Source organism: Dromaius novaehollandiae, chromosome 22 (genome assembly GCF_036370855.1).
Source record: "Dromaius novaehollandiae isolate bDroNov1 chromosome 22, bDroNov1.hap1, whole genome shotgun sequence".
Lineage (NCBI taxonomy): Eukaryota > Metazoa > Chordata > Aves > Casuariiformes > Dromaiidae > Dromaius > Dromaius novaehollandiae.
In genome coordinates, this window is record NC_088119.1 from 9,074,203 (window position 1) to 9,098,279 (window position 24,077).

At 49.4% G+C, this 24,077-nt stretch overlaps 3 protein-coding genes and 2 long non-coding RNA genes across 10 annotated transcripts in view; 3 read left to right on the top strand and 2 right to left on the bottom strand.

Moving 5' to 3' along the window:
* The first annotated feature begins 1,736 nt into the window (after window positions 1-1,736).
* Window positions 1,737-8,961, top strand: HOXB9 (homeobox B9). Its single transcript, XM_026106980.2, has 2 exons — window positions 1,737-2,778; window positions 5,892-8,961. The coding sequence occupies exons 1-2, from the start codon at window positions 2,271-2,273 to the stop codon at window positions 6,125-6,127; spliced, it is 744 nt and encodes a 247-aa protein (XP_025962765.1). The 5' UTR covers window positions 1,737-2,270; the 3' UTR covers window positions 6,128-8,961.
* A 2,659-nt stretch (window positions 8,962-11,620) lies between these two features.
* Window positions 11,621-13,539, bottom strand: LOC135330604 (uncharacterized). The gene is made up of 2 exons (XR_010392580.1): window positions 13,441-13,539; window positions 11,621-12,945 (listed from the first exon to the last, which is right to left on the bottom strand). It is a non-coding gene; the product is annotated as an uncharacterized LOC135330604 (long non-coding RNA).
* A 122-nt stretch (window positions 13,540-13,661) lies between these two features.
* HOXB8 (homeobox B8) lies at window positions 13,662-17,153 on the top strand. 2 transcript variants are annotated; one of them, XM_026106959.2, is made up of 2 exons: window positions 13,662-15,178; window positions 15,954-17,153. In XM_026106959.2, exons 1-2 carry the CDS (start codon window positions 14,758-14,760, stop codon window positions 16,256-16,258), a joined length of 726 nt encoding a protein of 241 aa, XP_025962744.1. In that variant the 5' UTR covers window positions 13,662-14,757; the 3' UTR covers window positions 16,259-17,153. The 2 variants fall into 2 exon arrangements, with proteins under 2 accessions (XP_025962744.1, XP_025962743.1); XM_026106958.2 differs by having other exon boundaries at window positions 14,758-15,178; window positions 15,951-17,153.
* Window positions 17,154-17,280: 127 nt separating this feature from the next.
* On the top strand, window positions 17,281-22,730 carry HOXB7 (homeobox B7). 5 transcript variants are annotated; one of them, XM_026106964.2, is made up of 4 exons: window positions 17,304-17,427; window positions 17,876-18,040; window positions 18,758-19,040; window positions 21,790-22,730. In XM_026106964.2, the coding sequence occupies exons 3-4, from the start codon at window positions 18,803-18,805 to the stop codon at window positions 22,041-22,043; spliced, it is 492 nt and encodes a 163-aa protein (XP_025962749.1). In that variant the 5' UTR covers window positions 17,304-17,427; window positions 17,876-18,040; window positions 18,758-18,802; the 3' UTR covers window positions 22,044-22,730. The 5 variants fall into 5 exon arrangements, with proteins under 5 accessions (XP_025962748.1, XP_025962749.1, XP_025962751.1 ...); XM_026106966.2 differs by lacking the exon at window positions 17,304-17,427 and adding an exon at window positions 17,544-17,711; XM_026106963.2 differs by lacking the exon at window positions 17,876-18,040 and having other exon boundaries at window positions 17,281-17,427.
* Window positions 22,595-24,077, bottom strand: part of LOC112987191 (uncharacterized) — a 30,263-nt gene continuing 28,780 nt past the window's right edge. Inside the window, exon 5 of the long non-coding RNA XR_010392579.1 lies at window positions 22,595-23,838. This is a non-coding gene — a long non-coding RNA (uncharacterized LOC112987191). The remainder of the gene's footprint in view (window positions 23,839-24,077) is intronic.

A 24,077-nucleotide genomic window follows, 5' to 3' on the forward strand; every position in this document is an offset into this window, starting at 1 on the left:
TGCAGGGCTTACAACCAGTCCTCAACCCTCACCTTGGCTGGAGCCTGGAGAATGCAGCTGCTTTTCAAGCAGGGGAGCTTTTTGCACTGCTTGGGAGGCTGTTGCCACATTGATTGATTTAAAAATTAAAAATAAATCTAACCTCCAGCATTAAGGCGCCCACTCTCCTTGCCCATCATCCCTACCCTCTCCATTTTTTTAATGAGAATGGACAGCTTCCTAATAGCGCCTCTTTTAGCGGCGCTCCGGTCCTCGACGTGGGGACCGCGTCCCTCTAGCAGGGCGCAGGTCAGCTGCGCCCATCCAGGCACCGCTTAAAGGAGGGGGGGAAAACGCAGCGCTTCGGGTCTGGGTTTTTAAGCGCCGTTATAATCTGCCGGTGTCTGCAATACACCTCTGGTAGCCATTTCACACATGGGTTTTGTGTGGACACGGACATATGGAGTCATGCACACACCGGCACCCGCTGGTCCGTACGGATCATACGGACAAGGGAATTGCGAAATACAGTTTTCCTTGATTTCGAGTGGCTGCTAGCACCCCCCCACACACACACACACACAGTGTTATTATTAGTCTGTTAAATGGACTTACATCCCTACACACTTCGGGAAGGATTCGCGATGATTTATCATTGCTAGGAATCTCTTTGCCCTTCACTTTAAATATCCTTCTGTGTTGGGGTGAGAGGAAGAAGGACGGAGGGGTAATAGATTAAAGGAGGCAAATTGATCCAGACTGTTACAGCTGAAGTCCAGAGAAACACTTTTGCCGTAATCATACAGTGCACCTTTTCCTTAACCAACATTTACGACGCCGTCGGACCATCTCGCAATAAACGCATTTGTCATAATAACTTGGTCAAACTGACCCTGTTACCCTGCTGCAGACTAGCTCGGAGCTGCGTCTAGCTATAAGCCCGTGTCAATCACCGGCTTCGGTGCTAGCAAAGAACCCGAAATCTTTCAGGTTTAAAAAAAAAAAAAACAAAACACTTAAAATGCAAGCGCGGGGGGCGTTTGGCAGGCACAGCGCAGCCCTTCCATGCAGCTCTGCGGAGGTGTGTGTGTGGGGGGGGGGGGGGCACGGGAAGGGAAAATGCGAAGGATTCCTTTTTTTTTTTTGCCCCCTTTCTTTTCCACAGGCAATAAATTCAAGGCTATAAAAATCAAACAAAGCTAATGTAAGTTTTATTAAACTATTTAACCGTCACAAGTTTAAGGCATTCTGTAACAAAGCAGGATCAGTGGCGCACTGTATTTTACTAGCCTTGTAAAGTTAAATGAAGGCTTCTGATTTCAGCAATGTGTTAAACTATTTTAGCCCAAGAAATGCAGTCCTGAGATTATACCGTGAAACATGTGGACATATATTCATGTGTATATTATATATGTTTGATATACACATATATTTATAAACACGTATCTTAAACCAGGCTTTAAACGTGTGTAGGAGACGGCAGTTCTGCAGCTTGCTGGTCAAAGTTGTAATGTCACGTACATCTCACTGACCTTTTAGATTTCATATTTAACCACATTATTTTACCATATTAACAATCCGTTTTCCCACCCTCGTGGATTAATTATTTATAACACGCTCTCACCATTCTTCCTACCTTGCTCCAGCTTTTGCTTTGTACAAATGCATACATCTGTGCAGTTGCATCTAGATGCATGTAATGCACATACACATATCTGTGTATATAAGATCACTGGGGGGGGGTAGGGGGGTTGGACTGTGCTTATTCTCTGGCTTTTCGCTATCGTACTCTGGAGCCCGAGTGGCAAAGAATAGCTTTTATCTCTGCTCCCCCATGATGGTTATTAAAGAGAGTACATCAGCATCTTGCTCAAAAACAAAAAAAAAAGGAAAAAAAAATCCGCCCCCTCCTCCCGGCCCCCCACCCGATGTTCCAGGGGCAAATCTACGAAGGGATATCAGGCACAGCTCTGGCCGTTCCGTGGCTTTGCGAAACTCCTGACGTTTTGCAACATTGCATAAACATAAAACAATCCATCCTTGATATGGAATGCAAGGGCGGATGACAGCGCAGCGCAGCCCCCTCGGCGGCGATTGATTTACGCCGCGCCTGACGCTTTATCAGGCACACGAAAAAAGTTTGACCAATCATTTTGCTGGGAGCTCACAACACAGCAGCCCAACTGTACTTTGTTGGCTAGGAAGTTGGAGAAGGGGGTCGAGTACAAATCTAGATCTGTCCTACATATTTTTTTCCCTTCATTGAACCGTGCTTTGTATGATGTCTGAGAATGTCCATTTCTGGAACTCTTAGCAATTACTATGTCGACTCTATTATAAGTCATGAAAGTGAAGACTCGCCTTCAGCTAAATTTTCATCTGGGCAATATACAAGTTCCAGGCAAGCTGGGCATAATGAGCATCTAGAATTCCCCTCCTGTAGTTTCCAGCCAAAACCTCCAGTTTTCAGCGCCTCCTGGACTCCTTTGAATCCACATTCTTCGGGTACCCTTCCTGCCGTCTACCATCCATATATTCAACATCAAAGCGTCCCATCTGATAGCAGGTATCTACGGAGCTGGCTGGACCCCGTGCCCCGAGCAGAGAGCCTCCCCGGGCAGGGATCCGTTAAAGCCGAGCCGCTGCTGGGCCGGCCCGGGGATGTCCATAAACAGGGCACACAGGAGTACAATTTAGAAACTTCTGCTGCAAGGGAAGGGATCGTTTCCAATCAAAGGCCCAGCTTCGAGGACAATAAAGTTTGTGAAGGAAGCGAAGACAAAGACAGGACAGATCAAAGTAAGTTATAAAAGTGAGGAAGTAAACAGTATAAAAGCTGGAGGAGGTGCAATAAAAGGGGACAATGCTGCGTAAAGTTTAAAATCAGGGCTTAAAGAAAACTCTCAGATTCCTGATGCCAACCTAAGGGGAAGAGGTGGGGAGGGGAGCGGGGTGGCATTGTCTCTGCTGCAAAATAAAAATAAAAATAAATTTGAGCGTCGTCTCTGAGCAAAACAGAGTCCAGAGCGGACAAAAGCTGGAGCAAGTCACCCTCTTTCCTACAGAGAGCTGACTCCGGCAGCAGAGACCACTTTGTAAGCGAGAGTAAATCTGCACGGATGGTAGTGGGCTGGGGAAGAAAAGGGGGAGCGAATAAATATCGGGAAGAAAGGTAGGGAAACGGGGACGGAGGGCGGCGATCGGAGGAGAAGAAGGGGGGAAAGAGCAAAAAATTAAGGAGGAAAAGTTCACGTCGGGGGGAGTAAACAGCAGCGATGCCTTTTCCGTGCCCGTTGCTCTAATTTACCTCGAGAGATGCAGGGCGCCGGGCAGCCTCGCTCGCTCCTCTTGCCACGTTGTCTCGGGCTTTTTTTGTTTTGGTTGGTTTGTTTGTTTGGGTTTTCAACGCTTTGTTTATTAAATGCAACGGTCGGGGTATGAATATTTCAAAGCCATGCTCCCTCCTAGCAAAAAAGGAGGGGGGGGTTGCTTCCAGCTTAATTAGGTCTTTATTTGTAATGTAGCCAGATTGGTGAACAGTTAAACTGCATCATGTGCCTTTTTCGTGACCTGCCTTTTCTTTTTATTTTTTTTTCCCCCTGAAAAAAATATATTAAAAAAGTCGCCTTGGAAATATTTTAATATTATTAATATTATTAATTATACTAATAATAATGCAAGGGAATACGAGTAAAAAAGAATGAGTATCTTAACCTTGTGCCGATTCGGGTGGTACCTGGCTTCCAAGTGAGAGGTAAAACGGAGCCAAAGTCTGTGCAGGAGGCGAGAGATAGAAACTTGGCTTCACGGCCACGGTAAATATTTTGCAGTGAATGTTCAAGTTTTCCAAAGTGCCTGGCTGGAACAGGCGGAGGAACAGCCCCCGCCGCGGGTAGAGCTCTGCAGAGGGTGTGCAGTGTGTAATGACACAGTAATTCTTTTTTCCTCTTGAATTAACTTTATTTTTTCCCAACGTGCAACAGCAACAGAGATTGCGATTGCAACCGTATGATTAAAAATAAAGTATATTCTCGTCCCTCGTGATTCCCTCCCCTCCGTGTCCAGGATGTTATGGTGACATTTTTTTCCTATCATTTAACTTACACCGTGCACACACGCACACGCACACGCACACACACACACACACACACACACACACACACACACACACACTCTCACACACACAAAAAGAAAGTCCTATTCTATTGTACTGGGCAGAGATCCAGAACAAACTGCAACCGTGAGGTGAATGATTTGAGAGAATTAAATATCCAGGTTCTGTGTTCAATGTCCCTGAAATTGAATATATAAAAATCTTGTCCAAGAAAATGTTATTAAGTTATAAGTGAGTGCAGGGACCCGCGCTAAGAGGATGCTGTGTGGTTTCTATGGCATGTGGTTACGACGCATATTTTGTTTTAAATAATAGTTTAATTTGGGCTGATGTTGAGAGCCTGCCAGGGCTGGAAGACGGAGCTGTTTTGCAGAAAGTACTCCCACCAATTTCCCTGACTCTTTCAATTTTTGCAAGTATTTCACAATAATGAATCTCTGCACTGTGTATAGCACTGGGATCTGCTAATTTATTTGCTAGATTTTGAAGAAAAGATGTGCCAGAACTTCTTCTCATTCGCTTTCCTGTTTAGGGATTTGTATGGAGCGAATAGATAAAACAATTTTTGCATTTAAAATGTCTTATATTTTAACGATCCAAGATATGACCAAAAAATCAAATCAAATCAAATAAAAATCTGTTTTGAAGCAGAGCCCGCCATTGCCATTAAAAGATGGGTAGCAGGATTAACAGTATCAATTATTAACAGCTTTCTTCCTCTTTAATATTTAATTCTGCATATTAGAGCAAGTCAATTACATTAAGGAAATAGCCGTGCAAATTTGTAAGAGGCAGTACTTACAGTGGAAGATTAACCGGATTATTTTAAAAATATTCAATATATTTCATTTTACGTGGAGGAAACATTCTGGTGGTGCACGCGTGTGTGTATGTATATATTTATAATGGTCCATTTAATTGGTGTAAAGGTTTATGGCTTCAGTCATCATTTCAGAGGAGGCAAAGGAAATAAAATAGAAATACGTGGTCTGTCTATAACCCTTCATTTCGCTCTTTCCCGCCTCTCGGTTCCCCAACGGTCAGCTAATATTGACGTGGGATTAGTGAACGCTCTAGCATTTACCCCAAAACAGCCTCACCTTCGGGTGCGAACCTGCCCCGGGCACCTCCAGCAGCCCCGTTTCGTGGGGCTCCCCTTTCCCTCCTTTCTGCTCCCAAAACGTCGAGCCCCCCCCTCCATTAGATTAATTCCCTAAAGGTCCTTGGAGGAGAAGGTTCCCACGCAACTTCTCGCTCACGCGAGGGTGACGCGCAGCTCGCTGTTTATTTTCGGCCGCATTTCTGGCGTTTGGGGCCGCGCTGCACGTTGCGTCTCCGCTTAAGGCTGCCCAGAGCCCGCGGAGGGGAGCCCGGCAGCCCGCGGGGGATGTTTGCTGTCGCAGGACCGTTTCTGGCTGGAACAGGCAGGATTTATGGAAGGGCTGCCCGGACCGCCTCGCTGCAGCCGCTTCCCGAAGCCCGCGTGTGCGCGGCTGCATCTGCAGACACGTGGGAAAACACATCGCAAAAACATATATACGCGATTTTGCCCGGGGTCGCGGCTCTGCAGCGTGCGAGCGCGGGCGCGGGGGGGGCCCTGCCCGGGGCCTGGGATCGGGGACCCCCCCCCCTCCCCGCAGGGATCCCGCAGGATCTCCGTGCGGCCCCCGCCGCTGCCTCGCGTGTTTCGCCCGGGCGCGCAGATGCGTGTGTATAACCTCGGTGTCTGATGGCATGATTAAAACCTTCTGAGAAACACTCAAGCTGCCTCGTATTGATCTCGCTGCTTTTCTTTCAGCCAACCCAGCTGCCAGCTGGCTGCACGCCCGTTCCTCCAGGAAAAAACGATGCCCTTACACGAAATACCAGACCCTGGAACTAGAGAAGGAGTTTTTATTCAATATGTACCTGACGAGGGACCGTAGACACGAAGTGGCCAGACTCCTCAACCTGAGTGAAAGACAAGTCAAAATCTGGTTTCAGAACCGAAGGATGAAAATGAAGAAAATGAACAAGGAGCAGGGCAAGGAATGAGCCCCCGAGAGCAGCATCCTCCCCCCGCCCCCCCGCGCCCCCGCCCCGGCAGCGCATCCGACCGCAGCGCTGCCGAACAGCCCCGCGCCCCGGGAAGGGCTTCCCGCTTCCACCTTTGCATGCGACATGTTGACTATTATTCTTTTCCTCCTCTTAGCGTTGCCACGTAGGAGGCAACTTAGCCAGAACTGCAGCTCCTTTTTGGGGACACACGCTGGGTTTTGTTTCTGTTCTCCTGTGCTCTTTCTCTATTTTTTCCCCCCTCTTTTCTTCTCCCTGCAGTGTGACACAGGCACAGGCAGCAGCTCGCTCTGCTTGCGCGTTCCGCGCGGAAGGCAAGACGGCGAACAAAACCGGCCACAAACAGCTCTGGCCCAAGCCCCCAGCAAACCGCGCTGTCTTGCTTTAGCCACGTAAGGACAATGATTCCCTATAACGCTCACAGCTCCCGGCGCACACACGCACACACACGCACACACACACACACACACACACACACACACACACACACACCCCGAGGTGGCCAAGGAACCAGACGATTTAATTAAACTACTGCAAGACAGACACATTCGTAAGACTTGCGTTTAATTGCACCCAACAAATCATTTTCAATTCGCCGACTTTATACCGGGGTAGTCGATTAATGAGCGCCCAACTCCCAACTGCGCTGGGTTTCCTTATGATTATTTTTTTGCTTTATTATTCGGGTTTTTTTATTTTAATCGTGCCATAGCAGATATGTGACTTTGACCTGCAAGTTTAGTAGGCTCTTTACAGGCAAGCCGCCTCATCTGGTAGTTTTATACTGGGTCACTTGGAAGAGGAGAAAAGACGGGGAGGGAGGCGAGAGAGTGTGCGGGGGGCACTCTCAGAGCCGCATTGTAAATTATTTAGGAGAAAAAGGGGCGGAAGAACCCCTGCCAACTTATTCCTAACTTTTAGAGCAGGGAAAGAATGGGATTTTCTAGTTAAAAAAAAACTACCTTAGCAGAGCTGCAAGGGACGGGAAGGTTGTGTTCTTAGTGCTAGCATATTTATAATTTATTGTGAATTGACTTTTCCTAAAAGCAGTAGGCTGTTGCAGAGATAAAGTGCCAACCATAGCGTGTGTGTCTTTCCTTCCCCTCCTGTTCGCTGCGATGCTGAAGCCCGGAGCGGTTTTCGCCGGCTCCGCTAGAGCCCAGCTCCCGGCGGGGCCGGGGCCGGTGTCGGGGCCGGTGTCGGGGCCGGTGCCGGCGGGGCGCAGCGCCCCGGGCCGCGGCCGCGGGGGGCCCCGGGCCCCCGGCCCCGCCGAGCAGCGCCTCTAAGGAACACGGACCCCGCCGGTTCGCGTTGGACCGGCCGCAGCTGAGTCCTCGCCTGACAGATCCGCCGGAGGTTTCTCGAAACGGCCCGGGCAGGGCTGGTTTTTCCTTTATCTCTGTAAGACTTAACTTTGTTTTGGGAAGGGGGGAGGGAGGGGGCGGAGGGGGGGGTTAGTACCAGTTGATTATATGGTGGGTATTGTAAAATGTGCTTGTGGTTGTGTTTCTGTGAATGTTGAAGCTTGTTTTTCTGTTTCTGATGTGGCTTTTCAGTATACGAGGAGTTCTGCCGTTGTTAGTTGATGGAAAATATCGAAATAAACCTCTCTCTTTTTCTTCGTGTGCACATTTGTATACCAGCTGCCAGGAGTCTTTCTAGGAACAACACGAGCGTAAGGTGGCTCGTTTTAATAGGGTGGGGGAAAAAAAAAGAGGAAAGAAATCTATTTCTGATGTATGTGTGAACGAACCGGTGCAAATCTAATTTCATAAGCGACTAACCTGGGTCTACTCAGCGTGAGAGTGTGGTTGGACCACTTCTGTCTGCTGAGCAGGGATTGCTCTGCGGAGAAGTGCTAGGCAGATTTGCGTTTGGGGAAAGTGTTCCTGTTTGGGTTTTGTTTTTTTTCCCCCCGATCCAGAGATAAGAATCAAGTAGCTGCGCCTTGTGCACACCGAGCTCTGCACCGCTGCAGTTCCTTGGGGGGGGGGGGGGAGATCTTTCACTCCACCAGAAACCAGACCTTAGGTGTTTAAGCTCATTCCTCAGAAAGTTTTTTTTTTTTTAATGCCTAGACTTTCTCGTGTAAAACTTTCCATCGTGAAATAGCTCCTTGGGGGCTTTAAAATTTAACTATTCGGTTACCAGAGTGAGTTAACTGTAACCCAGCTTCACCCTGTGTCAAAAACCCTACTCTCCTTCCTCGAAATTAAATTAAGAAAAGCTGGTTCGGAGACATTTTGAGCTGGAGAAAAAAGTTTGTGGCGGCAAGATCACTTCCCTAATCCCGGATTTATATATATATATACCAAAAAAAAAAAAAAAAGAGAGAGAGAGAGAGAGAGAGAGATAGTGAGTAGAAAAAGATGATTTAGATCCGTTTAAGCTAGGCAGCCTAATTTTTCATTTTTGTTGGATTCTTCTCACTTAATGAAGGATGGATGAATCTCACGTCTGCTTTATGCTGGATTAATGTACTCCCCATATCTCGAATTGCGTATGGACTTGCTTAAGTACTTACTACTATATTTTTCAAAACCGTACCCATGACTTAATTGATGTGTTCAACCTTTTGGCCACTAGAATTTAGAAACGTTTTTCACTTTCCTTAGACTTGTGGTAAAGAGCGGATATTTTTAAGGCAACAGGATAAGGTTCTTTTTAAATAGAATTTAAAATGTTAGTTCATTTTTATTAGGAAATATGCTTACTTAAAAAATGTTGGAACAACTGTCTTCTGTAGCATCAGCCCGGATGTATTTTCCAGAGATGTTTAATGCTCCAGAATAAAAATCGATTTTAGAACAACAGTACCTATATGTCATTGTGTTATACTGCTTCATCTAAAATTTCAGAAATATTTTCATTGTGTTTTCCTGCGTTCTTTAGTGGCTCGTTAAGTGTATTATAAGAATCAATTTTTGCTTAGCTTAAAAAGATGTCCAGAGATAAATGAAAATAATTCCTCTCCGGTGTAGCACAGTGCTTACTTGGTCCCGTGCAAACTTGCTGCGTTTCTAAATCAATTAAAAAAAAAAGATCGGGGATCGTTAATCTCTGGTTATATTTACTGGTGGTTGCTTGTTTGTTGTTTGTTTTTGAGGGTTTAAGCTTTGCATTCTCGCACCAGCCTTTGGGGACGGCAGTGAAAGAGGCAGAGTGGACTCACTTTATTTTACTTTCTTCGGTTTATTCCCCTACTACCCAAGGATAACTTTGCCCCCCCCAAAATGGGAAAACCAAAACAAACAAAAAGAAACCCCACCCTGCTTTCCCTGCTTGGCGTCACCTCATATTTGACACGCGGTTCCTTTTTCTAAGGGCTCCATGAGCGGTTACTATAATTCTGTCTCTAAATTCGTTTGACATTTTATTGCTCATGAAGAAATACAAGTGCTTGGAAAGTGTTTCTATCTATATATTTAAAAAACAAACAGACCCTAAGACCTGCTCAGCCCTGCAGGAAGCAGGTAGTGAGAAATATAACCAAGAGTCTCTTTCCACTAATTTTTAACATAATGGGTGCTCTAAAGGGCAATATTTCACTTCTTTAAAAAAATCCTTTCTTTGGGGTAGCTCTGAAAAGAAAACAAAAGAAGAAGAAAGATATTTGGAGCTTACTGAGGAAAGAGAGAGGAAGGGAAGTAACTTGTCATAAAAAAAAGGAAAATTCAGTGCAGTGTGCTGCAATAAAAGAATATGACCGCTATAAAACTTTATAGGGTATAAATTTCTGAAGGTTAAGGAACTAAACGGCTGTAAAGCAAACAGTGCAAGAAAACTTTCAGGAACTCCTAAATTACTACAACGACTTGGGAATGTGGGGAAACCCAACGTGTAAATGCTCTTGTTTCTGCTTCAGGCACATACAAAGCCCCCCCCCTTCTTTTTTAAAGGGGGGGGGGTTAATAAATTGGGGGGGGGGGAGAGAGAGAGAGAAAAGGTGGGGAGGGCCTTTTGCTAATTTATTCTTCTCTTGCAGATGCCGTGAAAATCCAGCGCTCTGGATGATTCCCTTTGTTCTTTTTTTTTTTTTTTTTCCTTTAAAGCAATTCCAGGCTGCCAGAATGCTGAACCATGCCCACAACAACAACAACAACCACACACACACACACACACACACACACACACACACACGCACACACGCAGGCACCCCACACTCGCACACTCGAAGTTCTGGCGAGACGTCTGGGCTTGGGAAGCTCTTTATCGGTTTACAGCCCCGGCCTTCCCCCTCCAGAGCAGAATGACCAATTGTTTAGTCTCGGAATTTGAAACAATAGCGGTTTTCAAAAGCAGCCCCGTTTTGCCTCTTTTATTGCTAGTAAAGCGGCTGGATGGTGGGGCTTTCTCCGCGTAAAACTTCAGAGCTCGGCCATGAATAGGAGGAAGTCGAGTTGCCCCTTTCTTTCTTTTCTTTCTCCCTTTTCTTTCCCTCCCCCCCCCCAGCTTTTGCTTTATTTATTTCTTTATTTTTATTATATGCCCCAGCTGCGCCCCCCGCGCAGCCCCCCGCGCACCCGCCCGCGGCTGCCCCCGCTCCGGGCCGCGCTGCACCGCGCCGCGCCGCGAGGTGGCGGTATTGCTCCACGCTAGACGCGCGCCGCCCGCGCCCCGCCGCGGGGCTCCGCGCAACACCTTGATCCCATCAGCGGCAGCGACCGCGCGGCTGGCTGCCGAGCGCCAGGCATCCCCGGGCATGAAATATAGGGTTAATTCTAGCTATTTTGCCGATTTTATAGGTTACATCTTTTTTTTTTACCCGCGAGGGTAAATTATGCGAGGTTCAAAAAAAAAAAAAATGGGGGAGTTGATCTGGGAGGCTCTGCGCTGGGATGCGATGAGAGGTGGGACACGCATCTATTTTAAATGTTCATTTAAAGGGAAGAGAAAGGCTTGGTTTTGTCTTCTGCTAGTTCGGACTGAGGTGGGAGGACAGCTTAATTATCCCCACGCCGAAGATTTACGCTTGCAGGACTGAAAAACAGTGGGTCAAAGATTTCGGGAGAAAGCAGCACGCACAAAATCAGGACGGTTTTCCCTAGCTCTTTACCTAAGCCGTTAGGACGATCTGCGTCTTCTCGGTTATTTATTTTACATCTTTAATTCTCATAGCCATCGCTGAAAAATAGTCTGTGCTTTTTGGAAGCTGAGGCGATCATTTGGGGTATATTTGCTCCGTCTTTTGGTAATGCTGCTGCTTCTTGCCCAACGTCTTCGCATATTATATTTGAGAAGATTTTTTTAAAAGGCTACAAAATAGAAAATTAGTCCAAAATGTTATAAAATTACCACGATTTGTAATACGTATGAATATTCCATTGATACAGTAACAGCAACAACATAAACTTTTAACTCCATTAATTCACTTCTATTTGGCCCTTTTTTCTTCAAAATCACAAGACAATAATTATTCAGACGTTTCAGCCCTTATATTCAGCTACAAATAACATAGGAAAATGATTAATATAATTTCAACATAGGTTTTATTTCATATTGCTACGGCCAAACATTTTCTGGATAAATGCTTCTCCTAAGTTACACAAGAAAATACGTCCACTTCCCGATAAGCAGTGTTCTTCGGGAGAATGTAACAAACTAACCCGATACACATAACAGAAAAAGGAATCGTTGTCAATATTATTTAAAATGTTGTTTGAGGAGGCAAAGTTTAAACATCTCAAGACTCTATTTAAATGCTATTAAATTAAATACGAATACACACAGAATTAGATTAAAAAATAAAAGAAATCCTGCCTTTCTGTGTTTGGTAAAACGCAGAGCAGTGAAAAGTTAAGGTTTACCTAGTAAGGGCTTTGGGGTTCTTTTTTTTCCTTGTGAATTCCTAATAAATCTTTTCCCCACTGGGTATTTATAAATTATCTTCTCTCTCACAGACACACACACACGCACACACACACGCACTTGTTTTTTCTTATAATAGAAACATTTTCCTTTCATCAGGAATCTGAGTACAGTATATGAATGATTTAAGATCAGCCATTGATTTCTGGTGCTTTGGTGAGTTACCATCACATCAAGACCATAAAATTCTACTGCACTTGATAAAAACGTTAACTTCCAAGAACAACTTAACTCACGCCTCCTCGGCGTCCACGTAGGAAGGGGAACTGCTGCTCTTTTTTATTTTAAATACTTCAATAGATGTAAGTACGTATGTAAATACACATAGAAGAACCTAAGTTCTTTTCTGAAAACACTTCAGCCGATTCAGGTTTTTGCTTTGTTGAAAATCCTAGTATCGGGTATCTTAACACCATGCTGTTTAGCTCTATTTACTTCTGTGCACCATTTCTAGGCTTTTATGTTCAAAGATGAAACCAAAATCTGCTCAATCGACAATAAAAGTGTTGGGAAAAATAAAATGTTAACTTGTCTTTTAGAGGGGGAAATGCCTTAATTATACCACTGCAAGTATTCCAACAACAATAATTACTTGAAAAGGCTTTTAGACTAGGCTGAAATTATCCCTACACAAAATAAAATAAACGTATTTACTTAAATTATTTCACTAAGGATGGTTTTAAAGTTTTATTCCGTTACTATCTTTGTTAGCTTTCTTTTTCTCTTTCTTTCTTTTTCTCTTTCCTTCTTTAATTCCACGCCTGTTCCCACCGTCAATTTTAACGTTAGTATTTTTTAACGAAGCCACAGAAAGCCTGGCTGACTGCAGCATTTAAACTTTTCCCTCTTTTCCACGCTGTGGAAGTGGATATTTGAGAATTGTCCCTCGGTTCAAGGCAGGAAAGAGCGAAATCCTCTTATTCACCTTTCTGGAGTCAAAATCGCGGAGACGGATGCAATGGGAAGCAGCAGAAATCCACCCCGGGCAGAGAGAGAGGAAAAAAGCGAGAGGTTTACAAGAGTGTCTTGAACTTCTCTGCACGCTGCAGGGTTGGGGAACGGAGCGGGCACCGCGCGGGGTGCGGAGGGGCGCGGGGGTGTCAGGCACACCGAGGCGGTGTTTAAGTTGGGAGGGTTTGGGGTCGTTATTAGCTGAAATACGTCTCGGTAATATTTGCTGACTGCGATAAACGAATTTCAAAATCTACCCCCTGTGTGCTTAGATTGTGCGAAATTGCAGCGTTGGCATCTTAGGGGTAAGTTTGCTCCGTTGTTACCAAATGCCAATAAAATAGAAAGCCTCTCTCTTATTTCCCTTACCCCATCCCCCTCTCCCCCCTACTTTTCATTATAAGTATCATGCAAAAAAAAATTAAAGTTATTGAGGCTGGGGCGAGGTGCGGAAGCAGCCATCAGTTACTGACCATAAAGGTTCTGCTGGGGAGGTGATAAGCGAAACAATACTTTTAGTTTGCAATCATCCCCAAACACATCTTCGGCGAGTCCTCGGCGTGAGCAGGGGCTGGGGGAGGAGGGAGCGAGGGGGCTGGGAGGGAGACACAAAAAGTCAATGTTATATATGAAAAACTATAATCATTTTAATTCAATATTGACACCTCAACATCTCGCTATAATGCGGACGGGTCCAATCGAAACCTCTGTTTTATAGCAGTAGAGGAACGAACTCGTAAAATCCTAACGGCTTTTATGTAGTGCGGTATAAACAACAACAACATCCCCGGCTTTATGGCGTTTTATAGTTTGTTAAACAGTTTACAGCCTTTTTTGGGGCTATTACAAATGCAATTCCCTTCATGTGATAGTTAAACCTTTATCAATAATAAGGAAATTGATCATTAAAATGTTAAATATGACTACCTCGTTTGTTTTAAAATATGTTTAGGGTAAGAAGCTGTATGATTTGATAACTTGTATTAAAATACCAATTACATTTATAGGACCTTTTAAAACTGGTAGCAATTAAATCGTGTTCTTTTACAGTTTTCCAAAGCGACCCTGACATTTAAAAAGGCTAAAACTGCCTCGTTAAAATTTTGAAATTAACGACTGAGAGCGCTTCTCTTTAATTTTCCAACACTCCCAAAAAATCAATCTTTTGGGTGGTCTAGGTATGTGATTTGTTGTGAGGCGAGAGATATCTCATTAATGTAGGTAGTTAAACATATTTAATCCGTATATTCACCCCACCTCCTTCTCCCTCTCTCTCTCGCTCCCTCTCTCTCTCTCTCTCTCTCGCTCCCTCTCTCTCTCTCTCTCCCCCTCGCTTGCTTTTCCTTCTTTATTCTCTCACACTCTTCCTTTCACAATCATGCAGTGCAGAGTCCGTGTGGAGTAAGGAGAAGCCAATAGGATGAGGTTTTGGTAATAGATGCAAATGATCATGAAAAGACACTGCAAAATATGAAACAACTCATTTGCGCTGAAGTAAATCACTGAAAACTGTTTATGAACTGGCATCTCTTCTTGGAAATGTAAAGCGAGAACTCTTTAAGTGGCGATTTTTTTTTTTTTTTTAGGGGTGGGGGGGGAGGAAAGAATTCAATATCATGCAGGCTTAGAGTTTTGATTATATCCTCCTTTTATATTCCTGGAAATCACAAACTGTCGTTGCTTAGCATCTTAGCGCTTTCTTTTTTTGCTAATAGATTCCCGCGGTCTGGTCTGCTTGGCTTTTTTTTTTTTCCTCTTCTCCAAAACCAAATATTATTATTTAAATTAAAATGAGCTCCTACTTCGTCAACTCACTCTTCTCCAAATACAAAACCGGGGACTCCTTGCGTCCCAACTACTATGACTGCGGGTTCGCCCAGGAGCTCGGGGGCAGACCCACGGTGGTGTACGGACCCAGCGCGGGGGGCACCTTCCAGCACCCCCCCCAGATCCAGGAGTTTTACCACGGCGCCTCCTCGCTCTCCAGCTCCCCTTACCAACAGAATCCCTGCGCCGTGGCGTGCCATGGCGACCCCGGCAACTTCTACGGCTACGAGCCCTTGCAAAGGCAGAGCCTCTTCGCCGCCCAGGACTCGGAGCTGGTGCAGTACACGGACTGCAAGCTGGCGGCCGGCGGCCTCGGCGAGGAGGCGGAGAGCGCGGAGCAGAGCCCGTCGCCCACCCAGCTCTTCCCCTGGATGCGACCGCAAGGTGAGGCGAGGTGGGAAGGACGGCGAGCGGCGTCCCCGGCGAGCCCCGCGAGCAGCCCCGCTCGCCCTGCCCGTCCCTCCGTCCGTCCGCCCGCCCGCTCGCTGCCTTTGCCCCTTTTCTTCCCCGCTGCCCGGGTTTTACTGCTTGCTGGGGGTAAACTTTTGCACTTGCAAATTGCTTTATAGTTTAATTGCCCTGGAGGAGACCTTTTCTTCTGGGGGCCGAGCGAGCGGGGCTTTCTGTGGGAGGAAGCGTCCTTAAAGTTTATGGCACTTTTATAGCCTGAAAAAGCCCCTTCGTTTTTGCTCCGCGCTGGATTTGGGGTTTCGGTGCTGCCGCTCGCTCGCTCTGGCTCCTTTTATTTATTTATTTTTTTTGGTGGGCAGCGGCTTGGAGCCCGGAGCGCCTGAGCCCGGTGTTGTTGTTGTTGTTGTTGTGGCAGTGCTAAGCGTGCAGGGGAGCCCCGAGCTGGGGGGCTGCTCGGAGCGGGCTCGGGGGTGGCCCTCCCCCCCCCGCCGCCACCATCACCCCTTTCCCCCAGCACCATCTTCCCTTGTACAATATTACGGAGGAGCCGCTCCGTCTGCCCGCTCGCTTCCTGCCCTCGCCTGTGCGAGCCCTTTCTTCCTCCCCCTCCCGCGCGTGTGTGTGTGTGTGTGTGTGTGTGTGTGTGTGTGTGCGTGTGCGTGTGTCTATTCCCGAGCCTGGTTTATGTATCTTTCAACCTCCTTCTCTTCTTCCCCTCTTGCACCCAACCTTTGCAATTCCCCAGCAGCCGCTGGACGGAGGAGGGGGAGGCAAACCTACAGCCGCTACCAGACGCTGGAACTGGAGAAGGAATTTCTATTTAATCCCTACCTGACCCGCAAACGGAGGATCGAGGTCTCGCATGCCCTGGGATTGACAGAAAGGCAGGTCAAAATCTGGTTCCAGAACAGGAGGATGAAATGGAAAAAGGAAAACAACAAAGACAAGTTTCCCAGCAGCAAATGCGAGCAGGAAGAACTGGAAAAACAGAAAATGGAAAGAGCCCAGGAGGTGGACGAGGAAGGGGAAGCACAGAAGGCGGACAAGAAATAAAAGGATTTTTAAGGACTGAAAGGCAAGCGCTGCTGGGGTGGAAGAGCCCCCGAGTCCCACATTAATGGCAGTTAATGTAAGGGAGGGGTGGGAAAAAAACCAACAATGCATAGAAAAGAGAAAGAAAAAAACCCTTTTATTGCTGTAAAACAATATAGCTGTAAGCACCACTTTCCTGATTATCCTTTGATACAATGAACAGTATGCAGAAGTGATCTGGAGGTCTCTCCAGCCTTTTGCCAGTTATTAACTAGTGGTAGTGTAACGCAATAGCTTATGTAAAACATGACTGTGAAATTTTCTCTCTCTCTCTGTCTTTCTCTCTGTCTCTCTCTTCTTTCCTGGGGGGTGGGTTGGTTAACATAGCTTTCAATGCTATAGGAGTTATGTGAAATTACATTTGTGCACTTTTTTAATTTCCCACCTTTTTTGTTGTGGTTTATCTGTATGTACTGGAGGTAGCTATTGAAACAAACATCCCAACAACATGAAACTGCCTATTTATGCTGTAGTTATCTCTCTCTCTCTTTCTCTCTCTCTCTCTCTCTCTCTCCCCCTCCCTCTCTCTTTTTACTTTCCTTACTTCTGTTCTTTTGTTTGGTTCGGGATTTTTTTTTTTGTTTACAATTTTTAAATGTCTCTTCCCAAAAAAAAGAAAAAATGACAAAAAAAAGACAAGAAAAAAAGCGTTTTCTCTCCTTTAGTTAGCATGCGCACAGTGAAGCAAGTTGTAAAGTGATCTTTAGGTTAACTGTGAAAAAGAATGTATACTGTATACGTGAATTACTTTATTGGGGGAACTAATGATATATTTTGTTGTTCTTTCACCACTTTGTTCTATTGTCTAAACCTGGAAGCGGCGGAAGAAAGTTACAATAAAGTTTACAAGCGAGAATTCCGTGACATCATTCTTTTCGCCTGCTTCATTTCCTCCAGGACCACTTTGATAGAAAGGAAATAAAAGTCAATTGTGTCGGAGCCGCAGCCCGGGCCATCAAAGCCCTCTTCGCCTGCAGAGATGCTGGCGAGCCGCAGCGCTGCCGGGACAGGCAGGGGCTGGGGCCGGGGGGGGCAGCAGGGCCGCCGCGATGGCTGCGCCTCTCCTTGCCGCTTCTAGCAGTCCGGGTGCGGTGACAGGTTGGGAGGCGGTGTGGAAACCCTGCCCGAAGGTAATCTGTGTTTTTCTCTTCTTTCTGCCCCGTCTCCCCCTCCCTCCCTCCCTCCCTCCCTCCCCGCCGCCCCCGCGGGCCGGAGCCGCGGCCGGGCCGCCCTCCCTCCCCGCTCCGCTCCGCTCGCCCCCCGCGCCCGAGCGGCTCCCTGCGCCTTCGCCCGCCGAGCCGCGGAGCGGAGCGCGGCCGCGGGGTGCGCGCACATCCCCCGCCGTAACCTTGGGAGAGGAGAACCGGGGCAGAGCCTGGCTGCGCATCCACCATTGTCTGGGCTTCTGCTGCCAGTAAGACCTGCCTGCTTGCTTGCTTGCTTGCTTGCTTTCTCTCCCCCCTTCCCTCGAAAAGGAGCGAGGCAGATCGCCTTTGGGGAGGGCTCGCTGCTTCCCCAGCAGAAAGCCAAGCAGCCAGCTGGTAACGTTTTACTTATAACTGTAATTGCCTCCTGCAGAAGCGCTGACACGCTGAACAAGGGATCTGTATAGTCTTTATTTTTCGCAACAAGAAAAGCGAATGCCAGCTCAATAAGAAGCTCAAAGCCTGTGGCACTAGAACAAATTAGATATAGAGCTGAATGGCATTTTGGAGGAAAAAAAAAGGACCCTGAAAGTATTAGGTATCAATGAGACATTTGTCTTTTGGGGGGCGGCCGCGGAGGGAGAGGGGGGCAAGGGGGGGTGGGGAGGAAATTATGGACAGTCTGGTGAAAAAGTACCTCGGAGCCAGGGAAATGGTGCGAAGGAGGGAATTTTAGACGGGATCAATAAGGGGATAAATAGGGCTCCGCTCCTGCCTTTCCTCCAGCAGAGAGAGACCGAGAGGGAGCCGCCGGCTTATCAGCAACGTGCTTTTTACCCCCCCCCCCCCAACACACACTTCTTTCTTTTTCTCCTTCGGTCTCAGCTGAAAACTGATTACAGGTTGCTTATCGACTCCAGCACAATTTCACCCCTTCCAGCATAGATCTTGGAGGGTTTTATATCGCATCAATTATTTATCATATTTTATAAATCCAGCAGCACTACAATTTTTTGCCCCCGAGGAGGGAGCGGGCGGCGATTGGCGCCGCCGGAGCCACGTGCCCGCGCGTCACATGGGCCGGGAGGAAAAAGGGGTCCTTTTTGGTGTAAATCTGGACTCTAATTCCGTAATATATCACGGTACCTCGTAAAACCGACACTAAAACGTCCCGACCTACAAATCACCCGGCCAAATTATGAGTTCATTGTATTATGCGAATGCTTTATTTTCTAAATATCAAGCCGCAAGTTCGGTTTTCCCATCCGGAGTCTTTCCTGAGCAAACTTCTTGCGCTTTCGCCTCCAACACGCAGCGAGCGGGCTATGGGGCCGGATCCACGCCTCCCTTCGCCGCCTCCATGCCCGGGCTCTACTCCAGCGGCAGCGCCGTGCACCCCCAGCCCCCCAGCATGTACTCGTCCGGCTACGGCCTGGAGCCCGGCTCCTTCAACATGCACTGTTCCCCCTTCGAGCAAAACCTCTCCATGATGTGCCCGGCAGATGCCTCCAAGCAGAACTGCAGCAAAACGGACCAGAGGGACTCGGATTTGCAGAGCGACAGCAGCTTCCGCATCTACCCCTGGATGCGGAGCACAGGTAGGCGCCCGCGCCCGCCGGGACCCGCGGGGGTGTCAGTGATGTGATGGCGTGCGGGGGGGGGGCGGGCGAGGGGGAGGGGGGACCTGTCCCCAACTCCTCGCATGACGTTTCACCGAAAACGAATCTGTCTCTCCGAAAGAGACGGAGGGAGAGAGGCAGAGGGAGCGAGCCCCCCCCCCCCCCCCCGAAAGCCAGCCTTTAGCTTTAAATATTTATTAGCGGTGCTGGGGCCGTGGATGTGCCGCGCAAAGGCAGTTTGTCTCAGAGGGGACAGCCAGAGCTGCAGAAATAGTGGCCATCCCCTTCCCCTCCTGTATTTGCAGGATGGAGACTGTGCTAGCCCCACGCACAGAGAGGTATAGATTCTTAAAGAAACTATTGATGGGAGGCGCTTGCAAGCTTGGTTTGGTTTCTGTTAGATTGCAAACCTTCAATTGCCGGCCCCTCACCACAACGTCCCAGACACTGCAATTAAGCATAGCGTGTTGCCATCAGAAGCAGCCACACATCATTCCTTGTGCAATTAAAAGCTCTGCTTTCCAAGCGGTGACATTTCGGCCCGCACCCGGATGGGGGGTGCACACGGGGGCTGCGAGGGGGCCCCGCCGGTGGGTGCGATCCCCCGGAAAATAGCGGCCCGGCGGCCCGGGGAGGGGCCCGGTAGCCCCCGGACGCCGGGGAGGCTCTCTGGGCGCTGCTCCGGTGGGAAGGGACCTGCCCGGAGCTGCTCGGTGGGTCCCTGCCAGCCCCCGAAGTTGGGGGCTCCCGGGGTGCTGCCCCCGTCCCGGCGCAGCCCCCCCCGCGGCCCGGCCGGGCCCCCCCGGCGGTGCCGCCTTTCGGGTGCGCTTCCAGCCCGGCCCCGCTCAGCGCCGCTGCCCCCCCCCCCCCCCCCGGGTCAGCAGCCTGCTCCTTCCCGGGGCACCAGTGTCAACTCACATGTGACAAAGATCCATCTCCCGTGCGGGAGCGGGGCCGGCGCCCCCCCGGCCGGCTGCAGGCAGCGGGGCTCCCGGGGCCGGGGCCTGCTGGGGGCACCGGGCCCCGCACCGGCACGGCGCGGCGCTCCCCCCGGCGCAGCCCGCGGAAGGGCAGGGAAAGGCGCTGCTGCCCCGCCGGGAGCCGAGGGCACCGGGCGAGCCCCGCCGGAGGCAGCCCGAGCGCGTCCCCGCCAGCGGGGCAGCCGGGGGGGGGAACGGGGCTGCCGGTAAACTTGGGGGGGGGGGGGCCGGAGCGCGGGCCAGGCTCCCTGCGAAGCGGGGGGGAAGGAGAAGAGCGGAGCAGCCGGTGCATCGCGGCTTATAAAGGCAGGAGTCACCTCGCACTTATTTGGTGGTCAGTTCTTTCCATTACCTGCTCCATAATTCATTCCCTTTTACAGTTGATTTATCAAAGACCAAATATTTCTGGTCGTAAACACTTCATCTCCGCTTTTATCTGACTTCAGATTTAAGAACCCCCCCCCCCCGCACCCCCCTTTTAGCATGTGACGCCGCGAGCACCAGCCTTAGAGAGGCTCCCGGAGCGGGCAGACGGCTCCAACCTGCCCGCCCGGGGCTCCGCTGGGCCGCAGGCAGCGGCGGCCGGGCCCAGGCGCCCGGGCAGGGCCCCCCCGCCCCTCTCGGCCGCTGCTTGATTGCGGAATTTCATCAGCAGCAGAGATAGAGTTGTCATCCCTATTCAGCAGCAGTTTATGGCTCTCCCCTCAGCGGATTTTACAACCCACATTCCACGACCTGCACATTTTTACTTTACAGCTAGCCTGGCTATTTTGCTTTTTTCTTCTTTTAATGACTGGATCTTTTCTTCTGTTAAAAAGAAAGAACAAAACAAAAAAAGGGGGGGGGGGGAGAAGAAGAGGAGTCCAGTGGAATGTGTGGAGGAGAGGCCGAGGGCTGCTGCTCGCCATCCCCACCGCCCCGCAAGGGACATGTTGTACAAGAGAGACACATTTAGCTTTTACAGAGAAAAGATACCCAGCACCACAAGCACCACATTGTATAATTATTTCCAATTGGGCTCCAGGAAATATCGGGGGGGAGGGGGAGAAGTAGGAGCTGGGCCCTGTCCAACGCCTGCTCCCAGCCGCCTGGGGAGTTGGGGGGGGCCGCGGAGTTTGGGGCATTTCCCCGGGCCGCCAGGGCCTGCGCAGCCCCGGCGGGGCGGGAGCCACATTCCCCCAAATAATTGGGAACACCACACACCTTCCGAGCAGGCTTCCCGATGACAGCTTTAGGAGAGGACAAATAGTTGGATTTGTGCGGGCAACAGCTGCCGCTCTCGCTCTCGCTCCGCTTTATGTAGTTATTTCCCAACCATCCGAAAATGGAGGCGGGAATCGCGGCGCGGGCGCGGCGGCGGGTCGAGGCGACGGGGCAGGAAACTTTGGGAAGTTTCGCTGCTGCGTCGCGCCCCGACGCGGGGACACGGAGCCCCGCTCGCCGGCGGGGAGGCCCCGAAAGCGCCGCGCGCTGCCCCTGCTGCGGGGGGGGGACGCGGCGTGCGGCGGCCTGGGGGCTGCGATCAGCCGGGGCGAGGTGCGGAGGCCTCGAGCGGGAGGGTGAGACCTTGCCAACGCGGAGAACCCGCTCCGAGCTCGCACGGGGTGTCAGCGAGAGGGTCTGCAGAGCCGGCACGGTGCGTGGGTGAAGCAGGGAGCGGGAACCCCGCGGGCAAGAGGCAGAGGGCGGGGGACACCCCAGCAGCCTCGTCACGGCCCGGCTCAGCCGCCTCCGACCTTGTTCCGCAGGCGCGGACCGAAAGCGCGGCCGCCAGACCTACACGCGCTACCAGACGCTGGAGCTGGAGAAGGAGTTTCACTACAACCGCTACCTGACGCGGCGGCGGCGCATCGAGATCGCGCACTCGCTCTGCCTCACCGAGCGCCAGATCAAGATCTGGTTCCAGAACCGGCGCATGAAGTGGAAGAAGGAGAACAAGACGGTCTGCCCCGGCGCCGGCGGCCCGGAGAAGGCGGACGCGGAGGACGACGAGGAGGAGTGAAAGGGCGAGGGAGCTGCTCGGGGCGGGGGGAGCCAGGAAACGTGAAAACCCCAGACGAAAAGAAAAGGGGGGGAAAACACACCGCAAAGACTATATATTAAAATACATAAATGATAAGTGCGTAAATAATTAAAAACCTTAGGAATGATACATTGTGTTTCCTGACACTGAAAAAATACTACCTATATTAAAGTCTTTTTTTTTTGTACAATAGAATGAATATCTACCTATTAAATGTGGCTTTAGAGTCAGAATAGATACATTTTTCTATGTGAGTCTTCCTATAGTACAAGTAATTTGTAAATCTCCGTTTGTACTTCGCCGTGTACTTTTTGGTATGAAGTAACGTGGTCGTGTTTAGCACCTTTAATTTAGAAAATGTGACCTGAAAGTCTGAATGCAAATTATACTTAGCGTATATAGTCCTGTACATAATATGAAGGATGATTATACCTTCTCCCTGTAACCTCCGTGGTTCTTTTCTCGTCGCTATGCTGTTTTGTCTGTGTATATTTTTACCTGGATTACTTCTTTGTTCAAGTCTCTAGGGGAAAAAAAAAGGAATTAATATTGTGCTACGTAAAATGTTGTATATCGAAGTAGCAAATTATTTAATGCCGACGCGTTGCTTTTTTCTCGTCTGTGATTATTATTCTTCGAAATAAAAAGAAAATCTCCAATAATCTACAGCTGTGTTGCGTTCCTTCCCCTCCTCTTAAAATAGCACCGGGGCACTGGGTTCCTTTTCCTTAGGTAAGGTCAATATATCAAAGAGCCTTTTATATTAAAATACACCCCAGCGTATCACTAAAAAGGTCTCATTTTTTAGCATCGCTACAGTTTTCAACATTTCAGTGCCTTTTCAATACGTTTGGCGAATACACCAAAACTGTAATTCCTGTTCGGGGCTCTGGAGCCGCGGGCTGGTCGCCCTTCTCCTCCCTCTCTGGGATTGAGCCGTGGCTGCTACTGAAGTAGGTAAGAGGAAAAAGGAGGAATGAAAAAGGAGGAATGCAGAGCAGTCAGAAACAGCTCGAATAGGCTTTTCGCCCTTGTTTTAATTCGCTTGTTCCTGTAACCAATTTGCAGCAAGACGATATATTTTGCTGTGGGTTTAGTTTTTGGAGATTCTCCCTCCACCCTTCAATTACTTTATTGCGGACTGTAACTATTTCATTAGCGCCAAATAATGTTTAGCATCAAAGCACACATAAAATAAATGAAAGCCATTAAAGGCAGGGAAATCAGCGCTGCAGAGCAGCGGCGGGGAAAGCAGGGCCCGGGCGGGAGCGGCCGCGCGTCCCCCCTCCGCGCTGTTTGTTTATTTACGTTGCGCGGGCGCGCAGCGAGGACGCGCGTTCCCCCGGCGGAGCCTCCACGCCATTTGCTCCGCACTGTGTGCGTAAAATGCACCAAAAAAAGAAAAAAAAAAAGCAGAGCGCTCGGAGGTGGTGCTGGCTTGGCAGTGGCAGCTTTCCACCCTCTCGCCTGCCTTCCTGCTCTGTCTGTCTGTCTGTTCGCCACCGCGGCCGCGGGTAACTCCTCGCCCGCGGAGGAGGCGCGGGGCATCCTTCGGCAGCTTCCAGCGCAAATAAGGTGCCACGTCGAGCCCGTGCGCGCCCACATGCGCAGCACAGACGTGCGGCACCGGCTGCACGTACTAACTAGGGCAAGCCCGTTATTACAGGCAGCAGCTACTGCGGCTTTTGCACGCCGAAATCCCGCTTGCTGAGAAGGGGAAATCTGCCGTTTTCCTGGACGATCTCCCCCGGTGAAAGCTCTCCGCAGCAGCGCTCTGTGCACAGCGGGGAAAAAAAAGGGATTTCCAGAAATTTCCCCCGTTCCTGCGCCTCTGCGCTGCGCCGGCCCGGCTCGCTGCCCCTCTGCAGCCGGGGCGAGGAGCGAGTCAAGAGCGTTAAATAAATAATTACAGCTAAAAAAGGGGGCGAAGCAGGGCACGGCGAGCCTCTGCAGTGCTGCGGGCAGCGCTTCCCGGCGGGGTGACCCAGCTCCCCGGCGGGGCCCCCCCGGCAG

What these genes read in the sequence shown, in the direction of transcription:
- HOXB9 (XM_026106980.2), top strand. Translation starts at nt 2,271, where the DNA reads ATGTCCATTTCTGGAACTCTTAGCAATTACTATGTCGACTCTATTATA. An exon ending in CAAAGACAGGACAGATCAAA is followed by an intron (nt 2,779 to 5,891) that starts GTAAGTTATAAA and finishes CTTTTCTTTCAG; the next exon opens with CCAACCCAGCTGCCAGCTGG.
- HOXB8 (XM_026106958.2), top strand. Translation starts at nt 14,758, where the DNA reads ATGAGCTCCTACTTCGTCAACTCACTCTTCTCCAAATACAAAACCGGG. An exon ending in CCCCTGGATGCGACCGCAAG is followed by an intron (nt 15,179 to 15,950) that starts GTGAGGCGAGGT and finishes GCAATTCCCCAG; the next exon opens with CAGCCGCTGGACGGAGGAGG.
- HOXB7 (XM_026106962.2), top strand. Translation starts at nt 18,641, where the DNA reads ATGAGTTCATTGTATTATGCGAATGCTTTATTTTCTAAATATCAAGCC. An exon ending in CCCCTGGATGCGGAGCACAG is followed by an intron (nt 19,041 to 21,789) that starts GTAGGCGCCCGC and finishes CTTGTTCCGCAG; the next exon opens with GCGCGGACCGAAAGCGCGGC.